Source organism: Scyliorhinus canicula, chromosome 7, assembly GCF_902713615.1.
Source record: "Scyliorhinus canicula chromosome 7, sScyCan1.1, whole genome shotgun sequence".
In the NCBI taxonomy this organism is placed as follows: Eukaryota; Metazoa; Chordata; class Chondrichthyes; order Carcharhiniformes; family Scyliorhinidae; genus Scyliorhinus; species Scyliorhinus canicula.
Window position 1 is genome coordinate 61,728,308 of NC_052152.1, and position 12,776 is coordinate 61,741,083.

At 43.5% G+C, this 12,776-nt stretch overlaps 1 protein-coding gene across 2 annotated transcripts in view; it reads left to right on the forward strand.

The window, feature by feature from the left end:
* srpx (sushi-repeat containing protein X-linked) overlaps positions 1–12,776 on the forward strand; it is an 83,080-nt gene that overhangs the window by 59,132 nt on the left and 11,172 nt on the right. For both annotated transcript variants that reach the window (XM_038802145.1, XM_038802143.1), the window contains 2 exons: positions 5,217–5,338; positions 7,338–7,517. In XM_038802145.1, coding sequence (XP_038658073.1) covers positions 5,217–5,338; positions 7,338–7,517 — 302 coding nt within the window. The remainder of the gene's footprint in view (positions 1–5,216; positions 5,339–7,337; positions 7,518–12,776) is intronic.

Sequence of the window (12,776 nt, forward strand, 5' to 3'; positions counted from 1 at the left end):
CCTTTTTAGGAGTAAAATGCCCCCCCAAGATGAGGCTGGCTTGGCAGGACTGTTCTCGGCCTAGTAGTCCCGACTCCATTTGAAGAGGAGGCATTGACGCTTGCTGGCACAAAGTCATCCAGGAACATAGGCAAGAGGCGAGATTGGAGGAAAGCTTGGGCCTGGTGAGGTGTAGAAAATTACACAAATGGATAGAAAAGGAAAAGGCACAAGTGGGAGGAGGATGGAGGGTTGGCATGATGCAATGAATCTCAGTAAAATCATTCCGAGACAAAAATCCACAGAAGCTTCATAATCGGAGGCTCCAGGTGTTTGTACAAGTCTGCATAGTCTCATCTTTCATGTTGCTGAGTTTTGTGTGGGAAGGTCTGAGATGACCTCTAATCCCCTGACTTGTGTCTTTCTGTCACAGGTGAAGCCTCTTCCACAGGCGCTCCTCCGGGTGCTGCCCTGCCACTGCCCTCCAAGGTGAGGATGCAGCGTCACATCCTCTCTCTGTCCCTAATACCAACACAGAAAGTGGCATCTTAGTCCTGTGCATCAGAATGAGGGAAGTACAAGTGAGCGCACTTCACAGTCATTCTTGCAGCTGCTGGAGAGTGACGTGGAGCAGGCCTTAGGCAGGAGTGTCCAGGGAGATTCTGAGTTGGATGCTGAGCCTCTGGACTCATCCATAATGTGGCAAATGCTGGATGTCCAGTGCAAGATCTGTGAAGATTTGACGGGTATGTCATATGGGTTGCGTGCTCTGGCCCAGATTGTGGAGGTGTCCATCCAGACCAGGTGCACAGCAATCACCCACTCTTCGGAGCACCGAGCTTCTTCCATGGACAGATTGCTGATGGTCCTGAAGGCACAAACCAAGCATATTGCAGACAAAAGCATAGGTATGTGTCCCAACCCCCGAGCCAGAGCTACTGGAAGCATGGGCACAAACCTAGCTCCTGGGATCTCACCAGAAGGCGAGGGGGGGGCTTCAGATGGGGGCAGCATCTCCTCCGTCCACCCACCATTGGCACAGTCCTCGTGTAGTGCCATGATGACAGGAGATCCTCCTGCCTCTCAGCAGGAGGCTTCAAATTGACAGGTCACTCATGACCACAGCCACCCAGAGGACGCCCTCGAAGTCATCCAAGGCAAGGGAGGTGGCAGAGCATCTACCTCTCCAGTGCCGCAGCAAGTGAGGGTGGAGCACTTGGAAAGTCATCAAAAGAAACTCCACATTAGTCAACAAAGGAGAAACACATGGGTGAGAAGCTTATTCCTATGAATGTAACTAATGGCAAGTTTATAAATAAACCCAGACCTCATGGTCCTTCATGCTGATGTTTTCATACTATGCTGTGGCTGTGGGACTTGTGTCAGGAGGTGAACAGAAGCTTGATAATATTGTTGCAGGGCAGCATGCCTCGTTATGTTTGGAAAACCAGTGACATGAGTCACACATTGCACATGGAAATGAGTTTGGACACATAGTGTAAATGTATCTCTGAGGCCGGCCCTTTTGACACTATTGAAACCTTATTATGGCATCTCTTGTGCCACGACCACCCATGTGTTCTGAGCCAGGGCCTTCAACCTGAACATTGCAGTGCTCCCTCAACTCACCTCATACTCACTCTCGTCCTCCGAGGATTGGCCCCTATCTGCCATGCCCTCATCCTCCAGGGAATCCCCTATTTTTGGATAGCGATGTTATGGAGGACGCAGCACACCACAATCATCAGGGACGACTCTGAGGGAGCATACTGCAATGCCCCTCCAGATCTGTCAACGCATCTGAATGTCATTATCAAGAGGCTGATGGCCTGTCCAACAATGGCCTTGGTTCTTCTTTGGGTGTCATTGTATCTCTTTCTCTCCTTCTGTTCTGGGCACCCTCCTGGCCATTATTAGCCATCTGTTCAATGGGTACCCCTTGCTTCAGAGCCACTGAATAGGTCTGGCACCTGGGAGTTTCAAAGAGTGAATGGGTTGTTGCTGCTTCCTGGGCCGAGACCTGCATGATTTGTCATTGATGATCTAGCTGGATGTTCAATGCGTGTAAACCCTTCCTTTTTTTTTAAAATAATTTTTATTGAGAAATTTTGATTTTATACAACAATAACGCACCTTAGTAAAATACCGAAAATAACAATAATATTAACAATCATATACATTCGCCCCATCCCCATGAACAACCCAGCATTTTAACAACAACGCAAATTAACACACTATAAAGTTACAGAATAAACACTACAATAATGCACCCCCCCCCCCCCCCCCCCCGGGGTTGCTGCTGCTATTGACCCAGTTACCTATCTCTGAGGTGTAAACCCTTCCTGTTGATGAAGGAGCAGGGCTGCTCAGCAGGAGGCTTAATGCTGACGTTTGTCCAATCAATAGCTCTGTACCCTGGGGGAACTTGCAAATGTCACAAACCCTCAGGCTCTAATTTGTTGATTCTGCTTGCCCTGTGTGAAGGGGATGTAATTCTCTGTCTGTATAATCGAGGGGCTGCATAAGACCGTCTATACCTCTGCTGAAGATATATGATGGTTTCATTGCCCTCTGTGTGTGGCATAGCTCTGGCCCCTTCATGCAGCCTTGTGCATCCTGGACCTCTCTCAATTTGCCCTTCTTCCTCTCACTCTCCTCTTCACTGGAGGTTGTGTCTCCATCCGGTACTACAATTGCCCATTTTTCTCAATACTTTAAAGCCTGGGGTGATGAACAAGGAGTAAATGGAGTATTCAGCAGGCAGATAAAAGTTTTCAATTAATATAAGATTTAAATGGAAACTCAGATTCTTTAATAAAGGGTTAAAAGAAAATGAAAAGCCTTTCTACACTGGTGATCTCACCAACAGAAGCAGATGCTTGCAGTACAAAATGAGTGCATTGGCCATAATGGCCCATTGTAGCTGTGTCAGCTCTTTGTTAGTGCAATCTAAACTAATCCTATAAATCTTCTTTTACCCATAGACCAATGTCACCATCCACTTCAAATATCTGTCTAATTTTCTGCCTCAATGATTTCCTCAAACTCCAACAATTGACTGTCCTCTAACCTGTCTCCTCGTGAAGTTGCAATCTTGATCACAACTCCCTTCTCGCTGTTTCTCCAAAATAAAATCTTTCACTCTGTCTAAATCTTTCACCATTTTAAATCTCTCCTCCTTCCTCCAGTGGAAATGCTCCTAATTTCACCTTGCTGAATCTACTTTATTACGCTCCATGGCTTTAATGTTCTTTCTATAATAGTGTGCCAAAAAACTGGGCACACAAATCTTGTCCTTTATTTGGAAACAAACTAGTGACCTAAGGATGCTTTGATGCAAACAATTGTAATATGTAATATGGTATTAATAATGACTTGGAAAAAAATTTGCTTTACTTCTGACCTTCAATACTAATATAACAATAATGGTAATATATGTTAAACTTTAGAATCTCTGGGGCGGCACAGTGGTTAGCACTGGTGCCTCACAGCGCTGAGGGACCTGGGTTCGATCCCGGCCCTGGGTCACTGTCTGTGTGGAGTTTGCACATTCTCCCCATGTTTGCGTGGGTTTCGCCCCCACAACCCAAAGATGTGCAGGGTAAGTGGATTGGCCCGCGCTAAATTGCCCATTAATTGGAAAAAAAAGAATTGGATACTCTAAATTTAAAAAAACTTTAGAATCCCTACATGACCCGAACGGAGTGCATTTCTGAAGGTTAAAATGACTAGGATTAACTGTCAGGAAGAGAGGCTTTAAAGCAAAATAATAAACGTATTAAATCTTATTTGTTTGTTGAGTAACAAATTTTCTTGTGTCCTGGGCTGTGCTGTTTCTTCAAATAAAAGCAGAGTTTGAAATAAACATGAAAGGACCATATGGCCTGTAATCACTTAACACTGTGCTGTGTTTCCAATTAAATCTTAGTTACCTGGAGCTGTTAGCTCCATTCGTGCATAAGGATAGATCAATCTAAAATCTTCAATGCATTATGATTCATAATACTCTCTATCAAATTAGCCATCTTTGAAGGTTAATGAATAATTTATAGTGTACTATTGGCAGGTAGCATCAGATTGGAAACCGTGGGGATTCATAATTCAGTTGGTAACTATCAAGGATTCATTTCCCCCAAGGATTCATTTTCATTTGCCGAAACGCGTTTTAATTTGTATTGAATGGAGAAGTTCATGTCTCTTTTCCGAAAATATCATGGAAGTTGATATTAAAAAAATATAACTAATGCAAAGTGACAAGTAATTACGTTAAGTACAAAATTTCACATTGTTGCTTTGTTAACTTTTGACCCTGATAAATTCTATTATAGTTTGGTTATTTTGCTACTTAATTTGCATTTCAGTCATGGAAAATTCTGAAATGATGTCCCCAGTTGCAACAGTGCACAGCAGTGGGTTAATAAAAGAAAAGTTTCTGCCGTTTTGAAGAACGTTTACTGAAGCGCTGGTTGACGCCCCAGCAAAGAGAGGGGAAAAAAAAAATCAGAAGACGAATTGCCCCAGCCTCCATTGAACAGTTTTATTTTTGTTTTGGTCATGGAATGGAGGTGGGGGTGGGGGGGAATTCTCTGTCTTCTTAACCATGGCATAGTGGCGGGTTGGGGAGTTTGGATAGAGTGGGGCAGAAGAAATAAAAGAGTGAAAGGAGTCAGTTAGTTCCATGGTACTGCTTAATACTGTACAATCTATGGTGATAATTTTGGTTTGGGTATTAATAATTTTCAGAGCAATAATTCGTATAAAGTTTTCTGATTGGCATCCTCTATTTCAATGTATTCAAGTTCATAAATTTGATTAGTACATTATACATTGATTATTGCAACATACAGTGGCCATTGAGAAAGGAGCTGTCACATTATCCACAATGTGGAGGCGGAAAGGTACAGATCTAAAATGAAGAAATTTAAAATTTTGAATAACATTTTTTATTCCAAAATAATGGTTCTACACAAGGCGATACAGGTTATAATAGGAGCTGCACTTGTCACATCCAAAATGAATCATCCAGGACAGCGATCAGTGTTATCTAGCACCACAGTTTACATAGTTCCAGATCAATGACAGAATGAGGCTTTATGAGCATTTTGCTCATGACTAACGTTGCGGTGATGAGTGTATTACTTGGGCAAAATTATACTGCTACATCTTGGCATTTGAATTAAGTTAGATTTGATTAGATGCAACAAAGTTCCATATTAACACATTTTCTTCTATTTTAGTGTTATATTGAAAGGCCTCCCTCCTCGCTCAGACTTTCCTGAGGGTCAACATAAAATTCAGTATACGGTTTTTGACAGGGCTGGAAATAAGGCTTCATGCCGCTTTACAATTAAGGTGCAAGGTAAGTCCTACATGCATTTTACACTAATTGAGGTCACTGTCATAAATAAAATGCTGTACAAATGTTCGACTTTATTTTCCAGATTATTTTCTTTTGCAACCTCCGTGTCCAGTTTCAAGGTGGTAATTGTTTTATCCTATTGGAAGGCATAGTTTAGGCAATTTATAGCCATGTCTTTCCATAGAACTTTGCAGTCCCTCAAATCTGGCCTTTTGTGCTTTGTGGATTTCTGCCTTGGGTCTGAGTTCTGGAATTACCTCCCTATTCCTGTCTGCCTCTCTGTCCCTTAAGATGCTCTTTAAAACCTACCCCTTTGAACAACATTTTGGTAATTTGCCCTAATATGTGGCTGAGTGTCAGATTGTGTCTGATAAAGCTTCTGTGAAGCCCCTTTGGGATGTTTTACTTCATTAAATGAGCTATGTAAATGTGAGTTCTTATTGTAATTTATTTCCTCTAATCTGGGAGATTTTTCACTCTGGTAACCAAAGAGAAATGCTGAGACGTGTGAAAAAGCGAATCTCAAAAATGGATGTGTAATATCAAATATGCATCGAACTTTGCAGCCATATGTTCTAACTTTCCTTTACCTGTGATTACCTGTGCTTTCCCCTAGCTGGGAAAGACCAGTAGATGAATGTCCCTGGGTTTCTCCCAATACCAATCTGAGAGCAGGTGCAGAAGAACAGTCCAGAGTAATTCTCACTTACTGCTATTTGGAAGCACCCAGCTTTTCTGTGACACTCTTCAATTGGCAGTTCACTGCTCAAATGATCTGGACACAGCAGTCAGTTCTTGCCAATCTGTAGAAACTCTCTGCTTTTTCTTTGAATGAAGGTCCAACCAGTTTCCACAACCCACCCCCTTTCTCCATCTGGCTAAACTTGTTCTTGCATTGAACAATTTCTCTTCTAACTAATCGCACTTCCCCTAAATAAGAGGCATTGCTCTGGGTACCCATTTGGGAACCAGATAAACCTGTCTTTTGTTTTTTGGGGGGGGGGGACATTCCTTGTTCCAGTTCTACTTTTGGCCCCGCCCCTCAACTTGTTTTCAGATACATTGATGAGTATATCGGCGATTCTTCCTACTTTTGCCTCCAATTCCAAAACATCTTCAACATTGCTTCCAACTTCCATCCTTTTGTCACCTTGACAAGGTCCACCCCGATTCTTCACTTGCCTTGCCTGAATTCTTAGTTTCCATTTCTGGGGATAGGTGATCAACAAATATTCATCATCGGCTCACTGACTTCCAACAGCTACCTCATCCATACTTCTTCATGCCTTGCTTCCTGCAAAGATTTAATTCCTGTCTCCCAGTTTCTCCCCATCCTTCGCATCCCCTGACGATGTAACCATACATATCTGTGTCTCTGATATGTCCTCCTTTTTCCACAACCGAGGACTCCACTGTTCACTGTGGTTAACAGGACCCTCAAGAAGAGCCTCCAGAAGTAAGATTTTGGACTTTGTGTTTCAGGTTCATCACTTTAACCTTTCGTTTATGTTATCTATCTGACTGGTGAAGCAGGAAAACCCTCCTTTTATCCTTATCAAGCCCTGATTTTCTATTTAGCCTAATTTTAATAAAGGCCCTGGGCACCTGACCCATGCAGGCAGATAGCAGGAGGGAAAGTAAAATGGTGCATAGTTCATCAACCTTATCGGAATCCTTCATTATTTAAAAAATATTTATTTTTATTAAGCTTCCAAATTAAACTGGACAATGTCAACCATGTGGGACTATGAATAGCAGGTTTGACCACAGTTTAAATATTCACATCCTAATTTGACTTCAAAACTGAAAAGCAGAAGTCTATAAATTATGTCATGGAAAAATATGTTTATATCGTTAATTTAACACAGTTTTACTTACAGAAAGTGAATTACTGCAAACAGGCTATTCATAGTTATTTTATATTCCAAAGATTTTAAAAACAGCGAAAAGCAATGCATTTATTTCTGACAACTGTGCTTTGAATTATGTTTGCTACCAGTTAGACGCTGTGGGAAGCTCACTCCACCAGACAATGGCTCAATAAAATGCTCCAGTGACGGGGATAACTATGGGGCAACCTGTGAATTTTCTTGCATGGGCGGCTATGAATTGCGAGGAAGCAAAGCAAGCGTTTGTCAGTACAACAGTATCTGGTCAGTGGCTGCACCAGTCTGTGCACGTAAGTGTGTTTGAGAGATACATTTTACACTATTAAAATCTTTGTAAAAATCAGCATTGTAACTAGTTCTCTGTGCATAAATATGTGTTTATGTGTGAATTTACATGTATACTTTTACCTTCCTAGATATATATTACACTGAAAACAATCTCAAGGTGCTATGTATTTATAAGCTGTTAATTAAACACATGCAAATCTTCAGAGTTTCTTCTCCATACAACCATTAAAATGGGACAGATCTATAAGCCTGTATTTACGAAACAATATTTATACTTTAAAAAAAAGAAATATCCCTTTCTGATTGACAGTTCATAGAATTTACAGTGCAGAAGGAGGCCATTTGGCCCATCGAGTCTGCACCTGCTCCTGGAAAGAGCACCCTACCCAGGGTTAACACCTCCACCCTATCCCCATAACCCAGTAACCCCACCCAACACTAAGGGCAATTTTGGACACTAAGGGCAATTTATCATGGCCAATCCACCTAACCTGCACATCTTTGGACTGTGGGAGGAAACCGGAGCACCCAGAGGAAACCCACGCACACACGGGGAGGATGTGCAGACTCCGCACAGACAGTGACCCAAGCCAGAATCGAACCTGGGACCCTGGAGCTGTGAAGCGATTGTGCTATCCACAATGCTACCGTGCTGCTAGTAGTTGATCAAAACATTTGTTACAATTATATTGTAGCTTTAAAGGAATACACCGCTGCGCATTAGAAAACATCATACCATGCATGGCATAATGCCTCCACACTTATAAAATTACACAACCTCTGACTTACGTGAGCAATACCGTTGCTGATCCATCAGTAATACATTAAAATCTGACCACGATGCTCCGGGTATCACACTGATAATCAAGTCACTTCTAGCTATGCAGATTAAGAATTTTCCTGTTCTTCTAGCTGTAATTTCTCTTAAAAATTAGAAATTCTTAAGGGCAGAATTCTCCGTCAGCCGATACCAAAATCGGGAATGGCGATTGGGCGGGTTATGACACTGAAATCGAGGAGGATGCCGGGTTCACGCCAAATCGCAATTCTCCAGTGTCTCGATAGCGGCGTCAATGTGTTCTACTCCGCACATAAGGCTTTGGCACTCTGCAACACCAGGGCCAATGTGGGTGGTCAGTAGGGTATGCAGCAGGATGGTTACCTTGCAGCACGGCAATGGTGGTCTATGCTTGGACACCCCGATCCCGTGGTGGGGGTGGGTGGGGGGTGGGTATGTCCTACCTCCTCTCTCCCTCATCAGCCACGGCGTCTGTTTCTTGATTTTTAAAAACACAAGTGGACCTCGCCACCGGAATCACTCCCAGTGGAGGCGGACAATTGCTCTGGTTCATCCTCTCCTGTCACTAAACCACAGTTTTTCCCAAACACAGCAAAGTCTTAGCCTCACCTGTTTAGCTATCAAGATTTATCCAGGGCTTCAAATCTCAATTTCGCAGTACAGGCAAACTCCAGGAGTTCTTTCCCGAATGTCAGCTCAGCTAATGAATTTTCCTCCTGCACTGTTAAATCTCCGAACATTTCCCAGTGCTTTGGAACAAAAGTAATAGCAACAACTTGTATTTTTAGAATGTCTACAATGGAGAAAAAAACTTCCTTTCCAAACGACTGCATAACATTGACATCAAAAGAATGGGCGCTGAGCCAACGATGAGGAAAGGAGATGAAAATATAGTCAAAGAGGTTTAAGGAAGGCTTTCAGTGAGGAAAGTGATGGAAGTGGACAGTTAAGATGCTTTACAGAGGGAATTGCAAAGCAAGTCAGCTGAAGTGGTTTAATGCACTCTAAAGGATGAGTGAAGCAGAGTGGAATCAGCAGCCACAGAAAGCAAGCAGAGAGCTGCAATACAGTGATCATTCAGTACCATTGGAGCAGAACCCAAAGCAGGTTGGATTGTTAAGCATGAATAAGCAATAAACATCAATAGATTAGAGCTAGCTCAGAAAATAAGTTCAAGTAGGGAAGCAGAATTTGCAGCCTCAGGGTAAAATGGAGACAGTCCCAACAGAATATAGTTTCAATACAAAACAGAGGCCCAGCTGGAGGTGTGACAGCCAGTACAGCAGGAATATAGAGCATAATTCTCCATTATTTTTCTTGGAGCATTCCCCACTGGTCAGAATGGTGTAAAATCAGGCCTAATTCCGTGCTTGCGCCTCATTAATAGTGCACATCTCTCCGAATCACCTGGCAGGTCGGGACCTGATTTGTCCATCTGCTGTCACCTCGCGTGTGCAAAGGTCCAGTTGCCATATATAACTGTCAGTCCAACACCATCATTTCACTCTCTCCAGCCCACTATGTCTTCACGAGACTGCGCGGGATGTCTGGATCGCAGAGGTAAATGGCTAGCAGCTTCAAGGAGAAGTCGGTACCTCAATTTAACCATTGGGCCCTTGAGACCTTGATTCGAGGAGTCCGGGTGCAGAAGCATGTCCTCTACCCAAGGGAAGGCTCTAGGAAGCACACCAAACTCACCTCCCTGGCCTGATGGTCCTGATGCCCAGGAGGTCAGCGTGGCTGGCAACCATGCCAGTAGCAGCTGGATGAACAAACTCATTCACCCTGCCAGGTGTGATGAATATAGAAATTGTTATATGTTATTTTGTATTTGTGGCAGTAAGTTATTAAAAACCATGGTTTAAAATACATAGAGCAAGTGTGTCCACTAGCACTGTAATAGTTATAAATGGTGACGCAAAGGTTGATTTTAACAATTTATAGAAAAATGACTAATGGGATATTGTCTTGATTGCTAGAGATTCCCTGGAGAGTAGATAATTTATGAGGGATTGTATTTAGTCCTAGCTACGCAGGTGATGGAACATCTTAGTAGGGTACAGATAATGTAATTAATAGGAGGAACCAAGTCTGTCTGTATTTTGCAGTTTTGTCAAATGCTGTTAGATTGAGCAGAAGAGTCTGACAAGATAGAAGGATTTTCAGGTTGATCCTGATAAATGATATATCTCTCTCTCCAACGATCTGCACAGATAAGAAAATAAACTGGTTAGTGGTATTTGAACTGTATTGGGTTGCTTAATTGGAATTAGTGGCAGGTGTAAGAGATTAAGTTTGAGGTTTTCTTTGTGTTTTAGAATTGTGTTTAACTGATAATTGTAAAGCTATCTCTTTGATAATGTGGTTAATTCTGTGTTAAGTTAAAGTTAGTTTTAACATAAAAGATACCTATTGGTCAGAGTCACCATTCCTGGGGTGAAGTATCCTTTCCTCACAGTTTTACAAAGCAAAAATTGTTTGGGGTTTTCGTCCGGTATACTAACAACAGGGTGGGGTCTGGTCTGGTATCCTAACACAGGGTAAATCTTCTCTCGGCTTCCTGCAATATCAAACTCTCATCACGGCATCATGTACTCGAACAGTGACTCTCTTCACAGATCTCACACATCCACGAGCGAGGACACATTTCTCATGGAGACTTTTAGAACACCACAATCCCATCTGTCATGTTTCTCACACTACATCCTCTGATCCTTCTGGGGAGTGCTCACTTCTTTGCATAGTCAGATTGTGAAGGGCACAGTTTATTGAGATTTGGTAGGAAACCCTATCTGGTGTATATTGCAGAGAGTTACCTGAGTGGTCCAGGCATCTCAATCGCACCGTCAGAAGTCCTATAGTCTGCTCTATGTAGGAGCATGTTGAATTGTACTGGAATCATGAGCCGTTGTTTAATTGGGTAGATCTTATCCTCCAGCAACCATCCCTACAGACGTTTTGGATCCAATCAATGTTGTGGTCAAGTTTCCTACCCTCTCCCCTTGTCCTCCATTGCCTTGTACATGTCACTCTATTTGAAACAGGTTTGAGGCTGATGGATTTCCCGCTGGCATGACACAAGATTGGAAGGCCTGATGGGGTTTCAATGAGAGGCTATTTTAATGAGCATTCTTGAGATGCAAATGATGGGCTGAAATGTGGCGACTAGCGGTTTTTTTTGCAGTAACTTCATACTTGTCACAATAAAAGGTTATTATTATGTTCACGCCAGCAGGCAGCGGGAGAACCCACATGTCATTCACCCGCCATTGGGAGAATTTCAAACTGTTCTTTGCCAGTGGGTTTCTGATTTTTCGGCACCTGTTGGATTCTCCACTCCCACCCACCACCGAACCGGCAGGAGTGGAGAATCCAGCCCGAAATGGGATAATTCCAAACTAAAAGGTAGGCTCAGAAAAAAATAAATTTTTGGTCAGGATTGAACATAAAATAAAGCAGTGCAGTAAAGTTGAGATGCCAATGGTGCCAGAGAACATGGTCCTGAAATTCAATAGCAGCAGGTGGGCAAGGGTGGAAATCTCTTTGTAAAAACACTCAATTTTGGGCAGAATTCAAGAGACACATTTCTAAGTTCGTTTGTGGTGGGTTTTCAGGGAGTTTTCCGCTGGCTCTGCCGTCGAGTTCCCCAGCACTATCCAATGACACTTGGCCCCTTTTTTCGGCCCTGGGGAGTTTCCCACCGGTTTGGCCCACAGAACTTTTTTCCGCACTAGGGAGTTGAACTCCGCGATATGGCTGCCATTTTGAAAGGGTACCCCAATCTCTAAGTGAGCTTGTGGGTCCCCCACACTCACCACCCATGGGCATGTCACCCTCCACACATATGGGCACTACCTCACACATCCCCAAATGATAACACCCCACTATGGGGTCCCGGGGGGGGGGGGAGGCTAAGCCCCCTTACAGCAAACACCCCCACCCACCATTCCCTCCTCCCAGAGACTCCTACTTACCTGCCTTGCAAATCCCCATCCTTCAAACTTCCCCTCCACCCTCCTCGGGCCCTGACCCTTGGCAGTGCCACCCTGGCACCTGGGCATCCTTGGGCTGCCACCCTGGCAGTGCTCCTGTCAGCTTGGCAGGGCCACGCAGGCACCTTGGCAGTGCTATGTTGCAGTGCCAGGGAACAGCTAGGCAGTGCCAAGGTCTCCACATTCCATGGAAGGGCCAGGTGGCCACCCTACCCTGTCCCTGGATTATTCATTATTCAAAGCAGTCGTCTTAAGTAGGGACAGGGAGTAGGGTGAAGGAAAAAGGTTGAGTCAATGGATGGAAATGGAAAGAAGAGGGAACTACTTACCATGCCCCATCATTCCTCACTCCTGAAAACTCATCCTCTCACTGCTACTGCTACAATATCTCTAGGATACTTGGGGCTGGTTTTACACCCTCACACCAGCAGGTTTGAGGTTGGGAGATGCATGTAAAATTCAGCTGTCTG